The sequence below is a fragment of the Rousettus aegyptiacus genome, unplaced genomic scaffold (genome assembly GCF_014176215.1).
Source record: "Rousettus aegyptiacus isolate mRouAeg1 unplaced genomic scaffold, mRouAeg1.p scaffold_m13_p_3, whole genome shotgun sequence".
Lineage (NCBI taxonomy): Eukaryota > Metazoa > Chordata > Mammalia > Chiroptera > Pteropodidae > Rousettus > Rousettus aegyptiacus.
The window spans coordinates 73,582,169-73,602,769 of NW_023416306.1; the positions used below are offsets into that span (position 1 = coordinate 73,582,169).

General features: G+C 41.0%; 1 protein-coding gene across 2 annotated transcripts in view; it reads left to right on the forward strand.

Annotated features, from left to right (window-relative positions):
* FAM120A (family with sequence similarity 120A) overlaps positions 1–20,601 on the forward strand; it is a 102,208-nt gene that overhangs the window by 78,956 nt on the left and 2,651 nt on the right. Inside the window, exons 12-17 of one of the 2 annotated variants that reach the window (XM_016125370.2) lie at positions 3,940–4,054; positions 9,179–9,388; positions 11,094–11,277; positions 11,862–11,999; positions 14,058–14,199; positions 14,665–14,761. In XM_016125370.2, coding sequence (XP_015980856.1) covers positions 3,940–4,054; positions 9,179–9,388; positions 11,094–11,277; positions 11,862–11,999; positions 14,058–14,199; positions 14,665–14,761 — 886 coding nt within the window. The remainder of the gene's footprint in view (positions 1–3,939; positions 4,055–9,178; positions 9,389–11,093; positions 11,278–11,861; positions 12,000–14,057; positions 14,200–14,664; positions 14,762–20,601) is intronic. The other variant, XM_036239070.1, reaches the window with a different exon arrangement.

Here is a 20,601-nt window from a genome sequence, read left to right on the forward strand (position 1 = left end):
CATGGGACAAGTCCTGGGGATTTGGGACCAGGACACAATAAATGTGTTGGTCCATTTCCACTAAGACAATCCATTCTACCTTCTGTTTTGGGGACCATGGGAGAGCAGGCGAGGAAAGCCTGTATTTGGTCAGTGGATACGACTTAAGAATGTGAAGATGGGCTGAGTAGGAGGTTTGAAGTTTCGGAGTAAAGAGTATGGGGCATGGGACAGAGGGTGGGCAAAGATGAGTAACAGAGTTGGTGTGTGCCTCCGTGAGCCCCCAGAGTATGGGCTGTGGGCTGAGGCTGGCAGCCCAGTGGTTTTTCTCTGGAGACATTACAGCCATGTAAAAGGAGAAGGGCTGCCGTGGTCAGGCTGAAGCTAGGGATGGGGGAAATGGACAAATGACAGAGACTGCGTCCTGGACTAGGCGAGGCCCTACAGCGTGACCCTTAGCCTTGATGACTGGTTTGGGGCAGTGGTCAGCAATTGCAAGGCCAGGCTGTCATTCACAAAGACTTCTTCCCTGTCTTTGATCTTTCTGGGTTTTTTGTGTGTGTGTAATTTCAAACTTGAAGAAATTGTGACATTAATACAAAGCTCATAGCTGTCCTTCATCACATTTTTCACTCATTAAATGTTGTACTGCATTGGCCTTTTTTTCCTTTCTGTGTATATCCTTGTGTTTGTCCTGAATTCTTCAATTGTAAGTTGTGGATATGATGTCCCTTTACCCCTAAGCTCTTTAGTCTGTGTTTCCTAAAAAACAAGGACATTATCCGAATCAAAACAAATAATACCGATACATCTCCTGTACAGATCTCACTCAGATTTCACCAGTTGTCCCAATAATGTCCTTTATTAGCAACAGAAAATCTTGGCTTGTGCTAGTGTTCAGTCGCCATGTCTCCTCCAGTCTCGACTACTTCTCTTTCTCTGGGTTGATGCAGAGATGTTTCTGAAGAATGAGTCCTGGTTTGTCTGCACACCTTGGATCTACAGATGCGTGTGAACAAATGGAAACAGTGTTGACACACAGGTGGCAGCCCTTGACTGTAGTTTGTCAACCTCTGTGGAGGCTGCTTCTCAGTCTAGATTTATCCATGTTCCTTCAGGGTGAGATTCCATTTCTGCATTTGGGGCAGGCATATGCCAGCAGGGAGGTGGTGGTCTCCTTGCTGCTTTCACCAGTGGTGTCAGCATCCATATGTTATTTATGTTCCAGATGTGATGTTTGGACAGTAATCAGGAGGATGGGGGAAGAACAGCAGCCAGATCTCTAGAATTTTTACAGCAGAGGGCCCACCTCCAAGCAGTGCGAGGCTGAAGCAAGTGTCCAGAACAGAAGAGAGGCAACCTTTCCCGGGTGCAGCCCAGAAAAATAGACAAGATCCTTACCCAGGAGAGCTCAGATTCTCCTGGGGGGACAGACTAGGTTATGTTCTGGAAGAACTCAATAAGTAAGATAAGAGGACAGAGGGTGTGAGCCCCTAGACAGGACTCAGAGAATCAGCATAGCCTATTCCGACACCTGAGGAGCACACCCAGGGTCCAGCACCCATACTTCTAATGGGCATTGAAAGCAGAGTGGGAAAGGGGCAGCTGCAGATACTCTCACACCTCCCTGGAAGGAAATTTGAGGCTCAAAGAGAGGCATGGAAAGCAATGTCTGGAGAAAACAGCGACGTAAAAGAGGCTGAGGACACTGTCAGTGTATAGCTGCGAAGTAGCGTGGACAGATGAGATTAACTGGGGGGAATTAGTTTTAGCTCCTACCAGGGGTGCCGTTGGTGCCATCTATGTTTATGGTATTTAAGCTGTGTGTTTATGTACATGCATGCATATCTTTATATACATTTCACACACTTTCTGCATCCAGAAAGGCTTTCCTAAGACTTACAGTGAGAAAGAGGTAAACAGTAACTTTGTTAAAATGTAATAGGAAGTCAGGTAGAGGAAATAGCAGGTATTCAAATCAAAAAGACTATTTGTTGTTGCAGCTAATCTGAGTGCTAGAGTCTTTGTTGCCAGGAAAACCAGGAAAGATCGTGAGAAAAACAGCCTGTTTCCAAGACAGGTTTTTGTTGTTGTTGTTGTTTTTTTTTTTCTGATTCATAATTTTTAAAGGAACATCTAGCCAGGGGCTAGGGATGGGAGGGAGTTATTGTTTCATGAATTTGCAGAATGAAAAGAGTTGTGAGGATGGATGGCTGTACAACACTGAGTGTACTCAATGCCACTGCACTAATGGTAAATTTATTAACTGTAAATTTCATGTCATGTGTATTTTACTACAATTTAAGAAAAATATGAAATAAAAATAAAAGATATATAACATGGATATTTAGGCAAAGAACATTGTATATTGAGCATAGTCTTTTCCACAGAAATGTTTTTCATACAAAAGTGGGGGGACTTTTTCTGTATTTGCTGTTTCTTGCATCAAGCCCTGATTAAAATTCAGTAAGACCATTGTATTTAAGATTTGTAGCACTCAAACAATTGCAAAGGGTGTTATTTTTGTCTTTGCAAATATTGACAGTCTAATGAAATAAAGTTTTTACATCATTCTTTTAAATAGATCCGATTGGATCTAAATACCACAGAGATTTAACATCCACTCTTCACTTACCTTGAAATTCATTTCCTTTTTACTAATACTACATAATTTTACCATGACATATATGAGTTCTGTGCCTCAATTTCCCCATCTTTCAAAGGGGACAGTGATGGTTCCTCATTAGAGTTGCTATGATTACATGAGGACCCAGTGCATGTAAATGCTTAGACCAGTGGCTGGCAACTAGCAAGCACTTAAGTTTTTCTGTTGGGTTTTTATTGAAAATACTTCTTTTAATCAACTGGATGGAACTTCCGTCTTTACCCATTAGTTCATGTTCCTGTGGATTGATATTAATTATTAAAATAATGAGCTAGAACTTTGCAACTTCTCTGATTCTGGCTGGCTTTTGTTGACTTAGATTTTAAGTCCTGAGAAAACTTCCAGGTGGGACTGGAAAGAGCTTTGTGAGGTATGTCACAATTCTCCAAACTCCTTTTGAACTATGTGCCAGGGACGACATAGGAACCTATCACCAGAAGTTATTTTTAGTGATCACCTGGCAACTTGATTAGATTATTCTTCAAGTTTGCTGAAAGCAGAGAACTGAGGACTATTGGGTTTGAAGAGGACTTAATGACCAGGTTCTTAGTGGTTAATCTTTCATTCTCTCACCCCAAACATTATCTGTGGTTGTGCCTTTGCTTAGTGCCCTAGAGTTGTCACAGGGGCTCTATGCACAGTAAGGTAAGTAAGGGGAAGAGGATTAGTAGAAAAAAGGTAGGCTGGACACCTGGTGGTTCTTAGGCAGATAGTACACACAGCAGTTGTAGATTTAGACATTGACTTCCTGTCAGCTGCTCAGACCAGGGCCTGTAGACACGCATGCTGAAGGCTTTAGTTCTCATTCTGGGGTACCTTCCTACTTAGTTTCTGTGCATTCATCTGCCACTGCTGGAGCCCCTAGTGCAGAGGAGTCACATGACACTCGCTCTTCATCAAGGGAGTAATCTGGACCTAGCATCTGCCTAATGGGTATCCTGTCTTGAATTAAAATAAATAAATCATATAAATTTGGTACTTAGGTGTTTTCAGGACTTAAGCATTTCACAAGAGTGAAGTATCAAATATCACTGACCAAACTGGTTTATAGTATGTATAAATTCAGTGTGCTATTTTTAGTGACTCTAACATCAAACATACTGATCAGCCCAGGTGATGATTTGGTGTTTATTTGTAATTGGCATTATCTAGTGAAAACAGAAAAGCTGGGGAAGAAATCTGTATACACCTCCTTAGCTTGTGTCACCCAAGTCTGCTCAGAACCTGAACAGGTTGTATATGTGGCTGGTGACCACTACATCCTGACCCCAGAATCCCTCTGTCCACCCCTGCAGGTATATGGTTCAGTGGCCTGGAGCACGGATACTGCGTCGTCAGGAGCTGGACGCCTTCCTGGCTCAGGCATTGTCCCCTAAACTCTACGAGCCCGATCAGCTACAGGAGCTCAAGGTAACTGATGCCTCCTTCTTTGTCCTGGAGCCTTGCTCTGGAGCTCATGGGACAGCTCACCTCACTGGTGCACCACGCTAGTAATGCTAAGGATGCGAACTTGAGAGCCTTCAGGGCATAGGGAATTTCCTTCCCGGCTGTGGAAATAGTCAACTCTACTTTTGTCCGACAAAGATTTTCCCTTGTTTACCAGTGGGTGTTTATTCTTGTTTTTCACATCAGGAAATAAACTTGCTTTTTATTTCAGGTTGGGATCCCAAACCCTGGGAGGGCTTGGTCCTAAGAGTTTCCTAACATCTGGCCAGGATCTTTTTCTTATTTCGTTCTGATGTTCCTAATTACAACGTTCGTTTTCTCTAAAAAGTAGTCTTTGTCCTCCTAGTATTGTAAATCCCTTTTTAAAAACCACTTGAAGAATATACCATCATTCCTGTGCCCTTTTAGTTAGCATTTAACATCGTATTCTTTTTAATTTTCCCTTCCAGTGATTCCTTTTTGTTCTTTAATTGTTTTGACAATATTAATTTTCTCCACGTTGTCACCTGATTTTTCAGTGTGCTTATCTTTCCAGTGCACTTTTATTAGTTGCTGTGTTCGCATGGCTATACTTGCTTTCTAATTTCTACACTAAATTTTAGAAAGTTAAAGACTTTCGAGAGTTAGCTGAATTAGTAGGTCTGCCTTTTCTTTTTAATATATAGGGTTTTGATTTTTTCTTTGCCATTGGTTATTTATTTATTTATTAATTTATTTATTTTGCAGAGTTTGATTTGTAATCAGATACTCTCTTTTGACAAAATCGCCTTCACTTTTAAATCTTTTTGCCATTCTTTACGAAGGCGTTCTTTCCCTGCAGAGGAGTTTTAGGCTTGCTTTATAGATTTTCAGTATTGTGCAGTTGGGGCTCAATAAATTTGTTTTCCCCTAAATTATTGAGCTAAATTTAGTAATTCGATATTGAGTGACCATTGATTGTGGGGAGCCCATGTCATTTATGGTCACAATAGACTTCTGATGACTTTGAAACAAGCTAAATAAGACAACATAACAGGAGAATCTACCTCAAATTGTATTCTTTACTATGTAGATTAAGCCTTTTTGTTAGACAGAAATTATTTTTTAATGGTTTTGATTTTAAGTTTTTGTAATAGACTATTTGGCCGGGTGTCCCCTGAGAGGCTGGTACTAAGCTTAGGCTCTCCCTCCCGTGTCCTACAGTGTGGTGCCATCACCACCATCTTCATCACCAGACTGTGCTCAGGGGTGTTGTAAATACTTTTACTAGAGTGTGGTGCCATCCCTCTACCTCTACTTCCTGTTTCTCTTATTTAGATTATTACATCAGTATTGACATCCCAGTTCTGAAAATCAGACCGCCAGGTATCAGGTATGCCCACCAAGCCTTATTCACCATCAAGTTGCTTTTACTCCAAGTTCATCTTTTCTCCCATATCCTTTTCATTTTTGGATCAACACATAGGATATAACTTTTGAGACAGTTACACTCTAAGCTTTCATTTTGGTTCTTTTGAGGTCTTAATGCTTTCATGGTTTTCTCCTGATTCTTCATCCAAAGCCAGATATTTCTAGAGCTATGTTAGGAAGTGCAGATACTTCAGGCCTACCCCGTCCCTTCGGCTCTTCTGGTCTGGAGATCTGTGTCCCCTTCACCAAGGGCAGCCTGCACGCCACCACTCCATTCATGAACAGCATAGATTCTGAAAGAACCAGAAGGAAAAATAACAGCTTTCCTTGGGTGGAAAGGTAGTTGGATTTTTAAGATTAAAGATCCTCTCAGCTATGAGATCAAGAACTAATAAGAATAATCATTATTTAATTGCTACAGAAATCCCTATGTGGAGCTGAGGAAGGGTCTCAAAATTCAGTGATAGAAAAGTAAATTTTAAAATTGCTTTTTTCTTTAATCTAAGAGTTGTTTAATATATCAAAAGCAATGATGATACTTTTCTATAAAACACCACTTCACTATGTAGGATATAGTCAACTCTTGATATTTGGCGTTGTTTTAGGGGCCATTATCCAGTTTGTGGATTGCCCAGACCCTGTTTTTCTTCTCCCACTTCTATTATGTGCTTTGAGACTAAAGAGGAAAAGAGAAAGAAAAGACCCAGTTCTAACAATTTGGCCTCTGGTTGGCTTTTCTGATGGGAGGTCTGGTGAGAAAAGATGTTGAAACCATTAGTTAAGATGACTTTATAAGAGTTTCTTCTGGGCTGTGCTCTGTCCACCTGCTGTGACCAGGGACAACTGAGTGTTCTGTGTGGCTCCTTGAGGACCTAGGGCAGTGACTGACACCCTTACTTTCCTCTGGTATATTTTTTATGTGCTTCTAGGTTACCAGCATGAATGTAATTACTGAGGTAGAACCAGCACTGACACTGGAGGAGGATGGGTAAAGGATGAGGAAAAGAACCTTCATATAGTTTCAGTATTTGTCCAGTTTTGTTCTCCTTGCTCTTGACAGCCCTGTAATTGCCTTAATTCTTCTAATAGTTTCACATGCCAAGTGCAGAATATAAAAGATGGAAAATAAAGAGCTTTAAAGATAGTCTTAGGGGCTGCAGCCTGTCTGTGGTGCCTATAGGTAAATAGGACAGATCACAGTAAGAATCTGCTGCCTTGTAATTAGAAGTCAGACAAAGTCACCTTACCGGAGTTTGGTTCCTAAGCTAATTGGGCAGAGTTTAAGTTCCATCTCTGTATTTCCTATAAAGACAGAAAATTTTGTCAACATTAATCTAGTTGACAAACTTTGAATAATTTATCTTACTTGGTATAAGACAATGAGGTTAGAGTGTACATATTTCAGTAATTTCTGTTTTCAAGGGTTTAGATTCTCATGTTACCAGTTACCAGTTTTGTGACCTTGAGTGTTCTGTGACTCAGTTTCTCTGTCTATAAAATGGAGTTCTAAGAGTAGTACCTGTATGATATGATTGTTGAAATCGAAATGAGATAATACATGTAAAAATACTTAGAGCAGTGTCTGATACATATTTATTAAAGTTCCTCATAAATATCAGATAGTATTCTTTGTATAATTAACATAGGGACAGACATATAAACCGCTATGTAATTTTTTAAAAATCTTCAAATGAGGCAAAATCTACACAGAAATTGAGATTTTATTCCCATTATTTAGATAACTTTTAAGAATTTTTCTTTGTTAAATCAGTGGTAACTATCATTACCAAAATAGACTTGGAAGTCACTTGTTAAACCCATGAAAACACAATTCCACAATGGCGAGGCCATTTAAAATAAATAATATGTGTAGGCTTCTCCATTCTTCCTGTCAGCTCACAAGGAAATTACTCATTCAGAATAGGGTGCTTATGTGCTCCACACACTGGCTGTCCTTTCTTAACCTTAGCTCTCAGAGAGCTGTCTGCCTAGAGTGGTTTTGAGCTATATTAGTCAAATAAGGTTTGTTGTTGATATGACCAATAACACTAGTGACTAAGAAATTACAGCAGCTTCGTCTTTCCCCAGAAGGCCACTGCTGGCACCTGTCATAGCTTTGGGTAATGAGCAGACATCTTTAGAGTAGCACAAGCACCATCATCGCCTTTCTCTCAGCCTTGATTTGGGCCTAGAGGCCATGACCAGCAGAAAGAGAGCAGCTGGAAGCTCGGCTGCTGAGACCTTGCAGAGGGGCCAGGTGGGGGCGGGGCGCGTGTCTGCACAGATAGCCCCCAAGTTGGGTTGGGTGTTGCTGCTATGCCATGTTCCCAAAGTGTCAACTTTTAGGGAGGAGAAACCCCGTGTTCTGCCTGGAGACTCTCAGAGGAAAGGGCAGGTTTCATTTTCTCTCTGCAGCGCAGAAACAGGAACCAGCTGAATTTGTTTTCTATGTTTGACCCTCTCTTTCTCCACTTACCGCTCATCTAATTCCATCACCTGACCCCATCTGCCCTCAACTGAACATGTTTACTTCCTCTTTACAACACTGTATGAGTAAAGCAGGAGCCAGTGGGGTGGGCCGGGAGGGGTAGACAAGATTTCTCCAGATTAAGAAGTTCTGAACTGCATTGACATAAAATTCAAAACAAAACAAAACAAAAGTTTAGAAAACACAATGTTAGCTGATAATGGGGATTGACAGCACAAAACAGAAGATATTCATAAATTCATCAGTATTTCCACTGGAATGACCTTTTTTCTTTGTAATGAAAAAGCCGTTTACCTGCCACAGTTAGGCATTGCTTAGGTTGATACCCTGAAAAGACTGCATTCTTGAGACACTATCACCTTAGAAAATAAGCATGCCAGGTGGGAAGACAGAAACCAGGACAGCTAAAACTCAGTCCTGGATAATCCACAAACTAGGTCCTTCACAGACAGATAATCAAGAGTTGACTGTATTTTTAAGTTCCTCACCCTGCACATCAGATGCTAGGAGAGAAGGCTGTGTGCACACAGGAGGGCTCCAGTAGAGACCCTGGGATACAGTCTCTAGGTTCTGATAGTCTGCATGGTTCAGATACAATGTTTTTGTTGTTGTGTTCTTTCATTTATAAGCTATCCATTTCTCCTAAAACATTTTGACAGTGTCATTAATAAGTTGCTATCTTAAAACATTAACATATAAAATAATGTAAACAAAGTACAAGTTTTATAATGAAATTATACCAAGTTAATTTTTAATATAACTACTTGAAAAATGCACAATCTTATTAGAATGTTTCTTTTTACAGTCTTTCTGTTAATATATTACCGGTGTATAGAATCTGAAGTGAAATTTTTATTTCATAAATGAATTGTGGGCTTAATCGCTGAGACTATTAATAATTTGTTACTTTATCATGTGTCAACCTTAAATACAGTATAACTTTACACTTGCATAACACTTCACAAATTCCAAACTGAAATATTTCAGTATGTTTATAAAACAGTCTCTTAAATTTAAATTCGTTAAATAACATAAAAAGTCTTTGTGTTGAGACCAGTGCTAGATCCTTGTACAGTGTTGATTGACAGGTCTGCTTAGGGTGTCTGGTTCAGGGATATCCTGGTTAACCATGGAGAGTTATAGTCAGATATTGTGAGAACTGGGTACTGCAGTACTCTTACTCCATAGAAATCACTCTTTTCCATTTAAAGATTGAGAACCTCGACCCTCGAGGCATTCAGCTGTCAGCTCTCTTCATGAGTGGCGTAGACATGGCCCTGTTTGCAAACGACGCATGTGGCCAGCCTGTGCCCTGGGAACACTGCTGTCCTTGGATGTATTTTGATGGGAAGCTCTTCCAGTCCAAACTCCTCAAAGCAAGCCGGGAAAAGACCCCACTCATCGACCTCTGTGATGGTCAGGTCAGTTTCAGGAACACAGGCTATTAGGGGTGGGGGAGGAGGGGCTGGCTGCCTCCATCCGGAGGGAATAACACTTATCGGCTAATTGGTCATCTTTCATACAGAATTTATAATGATGCCATGCTACAGGATTCTGTTTTCGATTGGGCCCAGCCCCATGTGTGAGTTCAGTGCCCACATGAGCCAAAGACTGGCTACACTCTCTTCTCATTTTTCCCAATAATTGTGTTCTATAAATTTGCCTCAAACACTGAATTAGCAGATACTGAACCTCTGTTCACAGGGGAAACACAGCGTTAGGTTCGTGTGATCCCGCAGTCACAACATCCTTGTCATCCGATGAAGACATAACCTTGTTTATGTGTGTTGCTGTTTAAAGATATCTTAATAAATAAATATTGTTAATTTGCTCACATTGGACTCAGGACCAGCAGCACTATAACTCAGCCTGAACAAAGCTCATCTAACACGTGTATTTTCTCCATAAGGCACATCATAGCCTGGCACTTGGGAACACAGACAATACTTAGCACTGTGCTTAGAGCCATGTCAAAAGCAATTTCACCCACAAAAACCGGAAAAATGTGGCACTAAGTAGATGACGAACTGGACAATTGTTTACAGTATAAAAGCTGAGATAAAGGCAGAGTTTCACCCTTTTCAACCTCAACTGGCAACTCAAACTATCCCCTTGCCCTGCACATGTCTGCAAATGACCATGAAAACGCCAAGTATTGATTTTCTGGTTACAAATACGTTTTAGCAAGTAGGCGAGTTCACAGATGTGGAGCTTATGAATAATGAGGCTCGACTGTGCTTTTTAAATTCTGGTTTAAAAATAAAGTAGGTTATCAGGTTATTTTGTCCTATTGTATAAAAGAGGCTCATATTGTCTTCAAGCTTTTGAACTTTAGACTACAAAACATGCAGTCTCTTAAAGACTGATTTACAGAGTAAGCAGATTTTCAAATTCTCTGGTTAAAGATTGGTTGTATACAAGACATTCCAGTTGAATGTTTTAAATGTTATGAACTTTGTTCAGACTGAGTTATAGTTCCGCTGGCCCTGAGTTCAGTGGAATTTGACACACACAAGTTGTACAATACATGTTTGTAGAGGGTATGTTGTTTTCCATGATGTAACTAACATGAAATGACAGGATGGTCATCTCACGAGCGGCCTCGGAGTCAGGTCAGGTCCAGAAGAGAGAGTTTCAGGTTTCCCTTAGGAAGCATCTCTCAGTCAGTGCCTTAGTTCCCTCTCTAAAATGTGGTGAATGCCTGCCCTAATACTAAATGAATAGGAAAGTAAACTCTAAAGATGTAAACTAATAGGCATCATTTACCATGCACAACATGAGCGGGAGAAAGGATGGCTAGGAGTGTGGTCTGTCTGGACTTAGCCATTGATTTTGAGACCCAAACCCACAGTTACAATTAATAACTTTTATAGTAAATGTTTCTCACCTGAAGATATGTGCAGATAGTAGGAATTCATGATTATGAGATCAAGTAGTATCTTAATTTTTTTTGCATTTTTGGTTTTATGGTCATGTTTACATTTTGCAGACAAGTACGGTGGAACAGACTGATGTGTAAATAACTAGACATGGCACAGCAGTCGATTTGTCATTTCTTTCCTATTTATTCCAATTCAACTGAAACCTTGTGAATCACATTTTCACATGTCAGTGCTTGACTTGCAGGCCGAGCAAGCTGCCAAGGTAGAAAAGATGCGGCAGAGCATTCTGGAAGGGCTGAACTTCTCCCGGCAGAGCCTTCCGCTCCCCTTCCCGCCGCCCTCGGCACTGCCTTTCTATCCCGCCTCTGTGTACCCTCGGCACTTCGGGCCTGTACCCCCGGCTCAGGGCCGGGGTCGAGGCTTTGCAGGTGAGTGTGTCCACATTACAGGTAGGGCCTTGCTGCTGTGGGGAGACAAATGTGCACACAGTTTGCAGGCCACTTTTTTGGGCCATATTTTGCCATGTTAAGATCTTTAATTAACTGTTAAGCTTAGTTATGAAGTTTTTAGCAACAGCTCTTAATGTCAGAAGGGCGCAACCTTGATCCCAGAAGAGATTCTAGAAAAGGGAGAGAGGGAGCTGCAAAAGCTGTTGTAGAGATGAGATTTTAAAATTAGTCAATCTTGCTGAAAATTCTGCTTATGCTTATGATTTAAAATTTTCTCTCATATGAGGTTGGGGGAGCCCTCCTCCACTAAGGCCACCTCCTGGCCATGATTGAGCCATGGGATAGTGCCTGGTTGCAGGAGGCTCCTTCAAGATTGGGCGAGATGACATTTCAGTGTTCTGGTGGTGACAGGAGTGGCCGGGAGACCCTCTCCCTGGCAGTTGATAGTGTAAGAATAAAAACTGAAGGAGACGGGTATCGCTGTGCTCAAAAGCCCCCCGGGGCTCTTTCCTGAACCTGGGTCCTCACGGCTTCTCCCGTCTCTCTCCACCTGGGTCCCACAGGAGTCTGTGGCTTTGGAGGCCCCTATGGGGAAACTGTAGCAACAGGCGCTTACCGTGCCTTCCGCGTGGCGACGGCAGCAGGACACTGTGGAGCCTTCTCAGGCACTGACGGCAGCAGGACTAGCAAGTCGCAGGGCGGTAATTATGCCATGCCTCCTCCTAGAGCTTCTGCCCGCCAGCAGCTTCCTCACTCCTCTGGCTCTTCTTCCTCCTCTACTGTCCTCACTCTAGTACCACATCCTTTCCATGAGGCCCCTGCCCTGGCATTTGTTTCTGTTCCTCTCCCAGCCCCTGTCTGCCCTCAGGTCTCTGCAATAGCTTTGTTGTGGCCCATCTCTGTCTTCCAGCAGGGCCATCACATGTCCATACACAGCCTTTCTGTGCATCTGACCTCCTGTGATAGAATGGGCTGCCCAGTAAAACCCAGTGATGTGTTTTTCCTATTTTATTTTCTAACTGCCCCCTCTTGGTAAAGAGGGTTATGCATATATAGAAGATTCTGAGGCCACAGCAAAATTCCTAGCATAAAAGCTCACCACAGTTTGTTTCATAGAAACATTTTAAAAGAAACATCTGATATCAAATATATAAATAAATTAGTTTATTTTAATTCCCATTGTTTCTCTTCTCATTTGTATTAAGCTTGCAAAGGAGAAAAAAGTCTTAACATTTAGTTTCGAAATAATGTCTTGTTATTTTGCTGTAATTTTGAAGCCTGTAATTTGTGGCTTTATCACAAATCCTGCATTTTGGGACTGACGATCTAAACTTGGCCATCAAGTCTGCATTACAGGGTTAGGTTATTCAAATATATTTTTAAATAGCTTTGAGGATAGGCAAACCTTTCTCTCTGACCAGGAATGATTTTCCAGCTCAGTTACTTGGGTGCTTAAAGAGGCTTGTGAGAGAAATCTGCTTGGCTGTGAGACTCACAGACAAATGCAGCCCCTCTGTGACCACAGGACCATTTCTCATTTCTCCCTTACCCACTGGATTTGCATGCCCCTTTTTTGCCTCCCCTGAGTTCTCTCTGCTGTCTGGCACTTTTCTTCCAGTTTCTGCATCATGCAGTGCAAAGTGATACGTGTTCTCTGCTGCTTGATCTGCTTTAGCTCCTTGCAGCCCTGGCCTGGAAACTCACACTGGCCTACAGTTGGGATAAAATGCTGGGGGTGAGGGGGTTCTTAGGGTGAAATGAGAGAAGGAACCTGCTTTCTAACTTCCCCAAACTGTATCTGGAACTCAGATCTGTGCTGTCCAGTGTGGTAGCCACTTAGCCACATGTAACCCTTGAGCACTTGAAATGTGACTCATCCAGCCTGAGCGGGGTGTATGGGGGAAAAATGCAAAATATCTCATTAATAGTTTTTTATATCTATTACATGTTAAAATAATATTATTTTGGATATATTGAGTTAAATAAAATAGATATTATTAAAACTTATTTCATGTGTTTCTTTGTACTTTGATAATGTGGCTACTAGAAAATGTAAGGCCTGTCATAGATTTTGTTGGACAGCACTGCCTGGCTGCCAAGTCACCATGGCTGACACCTTAGACAGTAGAGAGTTTATTACAGTCCGTTCCATCTTCCTGAGAGTGAGATGCTTGAGGTTCTGTTTTGTTTTTATCAGAAGTTTTTGCTATCAGTTAAATATTTGAGAATTTTCTTAGGTAAGTCAGAAAACTTTAGAATATGCAAACTACCAGTAATTAAATTAGTGAATATACTGAATTTGTGACCCAGCATAAGGGAATGCTAATTTAACAGTACAATAAGAAATAACAGGCTAGGTTTACTGATTAATTTCCACAGTGTTTGGTTAAGGTAGTAAACTTGGAAGTAAGTACTCAAAGAGAAGATAATATAGAAGGCATGCACTAAAAACAATACTTGATGGGAGGTATTTCTAATTTGTACATTTTGTAGTTGTAACCTATTTCAGTTGTCATGGGTTCTTTGAATAGCCAACACATTTGTCTTACTTTCAGGTATATATTTAACAACAGTTAAAAACATTAAAATCAAACAATGTGCACATAAATACATAATAAACAAGAAGTCTTCACAAAGCAAGAGAAAAGGCTTCATACAAAATATAAACCACAATTGAAAAGAAAATGCTTGCCTGTTTCTCTTTGTTATTCTTAGTTCTAGGATTGTAAGCGGGACTTTTTGGTTTATTTTTCGTGTAGGAATCCAACCTATACCTTCTCAGGGAGGGAAGCTAGAAATAGCTGGCACCGTGGTTGGCCACTGGGCTGGGAGCAGACGGGGCCGTGGAGGCCGTGGGCCTTTCCCCCTACAAGTTGTTTCTGTTGGAGGACCAGCAAGAGGGTAAGTGCTGCACAATGAAAATGTATTCATATAAGTTAAAAAACAGCCTTTCACTTGCTTTTTTCCGTTATGAGGTTACTAGAAACATTTTTATATCATCATTAAATACTCTTTTTTGATATCATTCTTAGTGGTTACATAGGATTGCATTATATATAGCATTATATAATTATTTAAATCATTAAGTAATTATCCACACATTCAGTTAACCATTTTTTAATGTTTAAAACAATAACATTTTTGAAGTGCATTAATTTTCAAATTGCATCCACCGGAAATGGCCCCAAAAAATAAGATTGATTTCTTGGAATAAATCTTTGGTATGACCATGATTTAATCAACTCAGTACTTCCTATTGCATAAAATTAGATAACTTTAAATCCATTTGCTATTATTTTAAATGCTTTAAATGCTGTCTGTAACAGATTCGGGCCTTTCTGCTTTTGTCCACTTTTATTCATTCAGGCGTCCGAGGGGAGTTATTTCCACCCCAGTGATCAGAACATTTGGAAGAGGTGGAAGGTACTATGGCAGAGGTTATAAAAACCAGGGTGCGATTCAGGTAATAACACAACATAATGCTGGTGCTGGTTCACTCCTGAATGCCTTGTCTCCTGGGCTAGTGTTTCCGTGCCAGTGTCCAGAGGGTGTTGAGATGTTTCTGTGGAGCCTCTAACATGATGGTGGCATGTGGTGCTCACCAGCTCTAAGTCCCTCAACTCAAAATCAATTCCTCGAAGTTTGTACTCATGTTCATAGCTGCTCATACGAATTTACCGAGAATAATTCAGGGCTATTAATGGTGTTTATAATATAAAACATTATTTAGGTAAGTAGCATTTAGGCTTTAAAAAGGAAATTGCGATTTTTGGTGCTGGGAAAGAACCTCTGTACTTTCCTTCTCCTGGACCATCTTGACTAACACTTCCCTGAAAGAATCAGTTCCAGAGGAAACAAGTTATGTGCCTATCTTTAGGAAAGAACTGGAGTTTTCTCTCTTTTGGGTATACCATTTTAGGATCTGGATCCTGATATATTTCCCCTTGAGAATGATCTTTTTAAAATACCAGTCAGTCCTAACACCGTAATATGTCATCTGACTTCTAGAATTATGATATTTAATCAAAGTATGCAGTTTTTCCGGCGCCGTCCATGTGAACATTAACAGGAGTACGCTCTTGTGACTCCTATAATAACCCATATTTGCAAACTTAATTGGCCAAGATAAAATAAAACTGCCTTTACCAGGTGATCTTATCATCTTAGTAACTCCTGTTTTAATGAACTACGTCAAACAAGTCAAGTACATAGGCAGTCCTTTCCTTGAAAGTGGAGTGCAGGCAGCCCTTCTTTGTAGCACAGCATCTGGCAAGGGGGAAGGACTTGGCCAATCTGCCTGCCCTCCACCCCTGCCAATCCCACCCCGACCTTCCTCCACCTTCGCAGAGAAGCCATTTTGAGCCAAAGGTACTTTTGGCCTCTCAACAGGTTTAGGAGGAGAAGGAGAATGCCAGCCTTATTGGGGCTCCAGCTTAGAGCCCGTCCTGTAAAGATGGACTTCGTGATGTGTTATTGTCATCCTTGGTGGATATGGCGGACTTTCCTGAGCTGGTAGTAGGAAATGTGTCCTCATGTTGCTTAAATACTTTGATTTTAATATCAAACATATATACTCAAACTCACACAAAACAAATTGTAGCTTAATAAGTTTTAAGGCAAATACCCACATGCCATCAATATGTGATAGATAGCCATACTGAGAGCCCTTCACACTTGATCCCAACGCTTTCCTCTTCTTCCCTCCACTGAAAATAACCAGGACCCAGAATTGACACTGTTCTCAGTTATCTCATCCTGCCTGTCATTTTATCATTCATGTGTGTGTCCCTAGACGTGGTAGAGTTTTGTTCATTTTTAGTTTGCTACGTCTTTAGGTCTCCCTCACTTTCTTGTTTTTCACTTTATCTTTTGAAGGACAACCCAGGCATTTTGTGACAGACTTTTGGATCCCGCTGAGTGCACGTTCTTGGTGTGGTTCCCTGTGTGCCTCTGTTCAAGTCTTTCTTGCACCCTGGTAGCTAGGTCAGAGTACTTCCTCATTCTCGGGTTTGTCTTTGTGGTAAGACTGGAGTGGAACTGCGTGCTTTTGTGTCTACTTGTCTGTTTTTATGTGTTGGACCCACTGGTGCCTCAATGACTAGACCCATTCATTGACTAGGGGTTGTAGATCAAAGATGTTTTCAACCCATCATTTATTTTTTCCATTTATTGGGCTATTTTTATAGAGATGCTTCCCATTGCATCCTATTTAGTGTTCTAGTATTACAGTCCTTACAGGAAAGGCAAGGTCAATGTAGTGCTGCAGTCACCTTGCCCATCCTAGGCCACTGGACCCTTGACTGTGATCTTGGGTCCTTAGTAGCTTCCTCTCTAGGGTGTCATCCAGCCCAGCAGACCCACAACACTCTTAGTTTCTTGGTTTCTTTAGCAGGAAATGGCTTTTCAAGACCACGGTGTGAGCACTGATGCACTCTGACTGCCATGGTGTCAGTCACTGTTCCTGTTGCCCTGTGTACACAGACACAGCTTCATTTCTTCATACATGAACATGCACACACACACATACATGCTTATTATGTATGCATTTTTTAAATAGAATCTTCATGAATTCACACTGATGTTTCCAAATTGAGGACTGCGGTGCTTTCATTTGGCCTCTACATTGTTACTTCTGTACTAAGTTATTGCTGCTGGGCTTTTCCCGTGGAGAGGGGAAGGTATGGGCAAGTGTATTGTGTATGCTGTGCGTACACACATTTACATGTAGGCTGCTGCTTCCACTCCACCCCCACCCCCCCCGCCCCGCCACCCCTCAAGGAAATACCTCAAGAGTTTATATTGACTCTTGATTCATATTTAGGACAGAAATTTAATTTAATCTTTAACTGTTCATATCTGTTCTGTCCTTCCACCTTGAGAATCTTGGTTCCTAAGAACCCAGGGGGATGATTAACTTAGAATGTCCCATAACTCGTCGTTTGCTTCATCCCATGTTGCACACACAGGCAGCTCACAACAACTCATTGCCATCACCAGCACCATCACCGAGGACAGGGTAGATGTTGGCATATGCTCTTCCTTATTCTCGCATTTTTGAAAAATGGCTTTGCTATTACTGTCTGCATTGTCCAAGCATGTGGCAGTGACTAGCATCACTCTCCCTTCAGCCTCATCTTCCCAGGTTCCCTATATCTCTGCATCCCACGCCTCACCAGCCTGTGTCTGCAGGTCCACTTTATCCTTCTGAGGCTCTTTTTTTAGTAGATTCCTCAGAGAGGACTTGTGGAAAGAATATTTATTTGAAAACAGTTGTTTTCCTTATATAGACATAACTCGGAGATAGTGTGGGTTCAGTTCCAGATCACCACAATAAAGCAAGTTGTAATCTTTTTGCTGGTAGAGGGTCTTGTCTTCAATTTGTAAAAACATAACATCCGTGAAGCATTGTAAAGCAGGGTATGTCTGTACTTGAAAGCATTAACTTATATCTGCCCCTCAAGTATCTTATATTAGTGATGTCATTTTCTTCTGTCATAAAGTTTTGCTGTCAAAGACTGATAATAATCTCATTGTCTTTCCCTTTGAAGTCATTTGCTGTTAGGCCTAAATGCCCAAATTGTTTTTGTTTTTCCCTCAAAGTTTTGTGATACATTCTGCTTGCTGGTTGCTCTGGGTCAGTGTACTTGGTACAGGACACGTTCTTTCCAAAAGCAATTTCAAATCTTGTTTTACATCAGAAAGTATTCTTGAATTATTAGTTTTTCATTTCTGTTTTTTTTTTTTTTTTTTTTTTTTTTTTTTTTTTTTTTTTTTGCTTGTTTTAATCTCTGGTGTTCCTTTTATGCTAGTCCATTTGGGTCAGCCTGTAGTGTTTGTCATACCTTCAATTCCTTTTTATATCTTCTTTTAATTTACTTGTTTAAAGTGTATAATTCAGTCTTTCCTCAAGGTCATGCAATAGTTACCCAGTAATTCTGGAACATTCATTACCCCAGGAAGAAACCCCTTACTCATGAGCAGTTACTACCTCTCCCCAGCCCCCCATCCCGACAACCACGGATCTGCTTTTTGTCTTGGTGGACTTGCCCTCCGTATCTTTCTTGTAAATGCATCTGTGTCACATACCAGTACTTCTTCATTCCTTTTTATTGCCGAGTAATATTCTATTGTGTGGAAGGACCATGCTTTGTTTATCTGTTCATCAGTTGAAGTTAATAGACATATGGGTTTCTTTTTTTTTTTTTTTTGTCTTTTTGGCTGTTACGAATAATGCTGCTAAGAACATATATGTACAAGTTTGGGTTTTCTTTCCAGTTTGATTGAGATATAATCAATACATGAAATGTTAAATTTGTTTCAGGTGTACAACATCATGGTTCGGTATTTGTATATATTACAAAATGATCACCACATTGTCTAGTTAACCTCTGTCACCTCAAATAGCTGAAAAAATTTTTCTTCTTGTGATGGGAACTTTTAAGATCTACTCTCCTAGCAACCTTCACATACACAGTATTGTTAACGGTAGTTGTTATGTACAAATTTTTGTGTGGATACATGTTTTTAGTTTTCTTGGGTATATTAGGTAGGAGTGAATTCTTGGATCATGTGGTAATTCAGTTTAATTATTTGAAGAACCAACAAACTCTTCCAGAGTGCACCATTTTCTGTTCCCACAAGCAATGTCCAGGGGTTCTGATTCCTTCACACCCTCACCAGTGCTTCTTGGTATTTGTCTTTGAGTATAGCTCACCCAGTGGATACGAAGTGGTATCAAATATAGTTTTGATTTGCATTACCCTATCTTTGTTTATTTCTGATTTAAAAAATTTTTTTTCACCTTCAGATGTTATAGTGTTTATTTGGTATGTTTCTTCTAGTTTAGTCTTCATATTTGGAATAATCTTTTCTTTTTATTTTGAATTCTTTCCTAAGTTTTTCACTTCATTTTCTAGCTTTTCTTGGTTTGATCTGTGCTGCTCCTCCACATCCTGTCCTGTCACACCCCATTTTGAAATCAGAGGAAGTAGTCTTGGTTGTTATGGACATGCCTTTCTGACATATTTCATTGTCTGTAAGGATGCTATTCCATCCCTTATTTTCCTATAATGGTGTCATGTGTGGTTTCACCATTGGTACTTTCTGGTGCTCATTTTTTAGGTGACATCAGTGTTCTTGCATTTTGAGAATGGAGGGCAACTTGCCTCTTAGAATTTCTGACCCATCCCTCTTGTCTCTTGTCGCCTTCCTGGTGGAGAAGAGGCAGTGCTGCCCTGGTCAATTGCTGGGCGGGGGGCGGAGGAGGGGCAGGAGGGCGGCAGATGCCTCGCAGGCTTATGGTAAGAATTGGCTGTAGAGATGTACAAGCTGGCTCTCCTCGTTCCTCTGGCATCTACCATGCATGCCCCTCTTCCCCCTAGAGAGTGACTGTGAGGAGGCTCCCTAACAAACAAGCCCCTTGACGCAGTTCCTGCAGCAGACATCTGTGAGGGGACTACGCCGTCATCACTGGCAATACCACTGCAGGTGTTAGTTTAGTCCAGCAAGTGGACTTCTTCCTGAGAGAGTGAGAGCTTTGAGGTTTGAAAGCAAGTACTTGAAATATTTAGTATTATTTTTCTCCTCTTCTTGGCCTGCTTATACTCTTATTTATCTCAAGGTTCCAAGAAAATAACAGTAGTATAGACTTCTGGAAAAGTTTACATTAGTGTTTCTGAGCTCAAGGATTGAAAACTAAAATGAGAAAACACTGTGGGGCTCTGAGCCCATAGGGGGAACATTGTAACTGCTGGTGTAGAAGAGAGTGTCCCTAATGCAAGGGGGTGGTGGGCACCTCCAGCCCCACTTTGGGCTAAACGGATAGCCTTTATTTTCAACCAGGCAAACACCTGCATCCTCAGAGTGATGAGGACTGGAAAGCGCTAGATGCATAGCCATCTTATGTTAAAAGGAGGTGGGATGTGGAGCTGGAATATTTGTAAGCTGCTTACCTCTTCTGGCCTCAGTTTCCTCATCTAAAAATGACCCTTGGAAGGGAAAGATCATTAAAGTTTTCTTCAGTAACAAAGCAGTCTCTAACAGTGATTCTCAGCCCTGGCAATGTCACCCCTAGGGGACAATGGCTTTGTTTGTAGTCTTGGTTGATGGTCACAGCTTGGCTGAAAGGGCTACTGGCTTCGATGGGCAAAGGCCACCCTACAATGCACAGGACAACCCATGACAGAAATATGAGGTATAAAATGTCATGATGCTAGGTGAAGAAACCTTTAGTGTAAGATGTAAGCAACTGAAAGATCTCAGTCTGTCTTTACAGTTCCTTAGAGTGAGGCTTTGTCTTTCAGG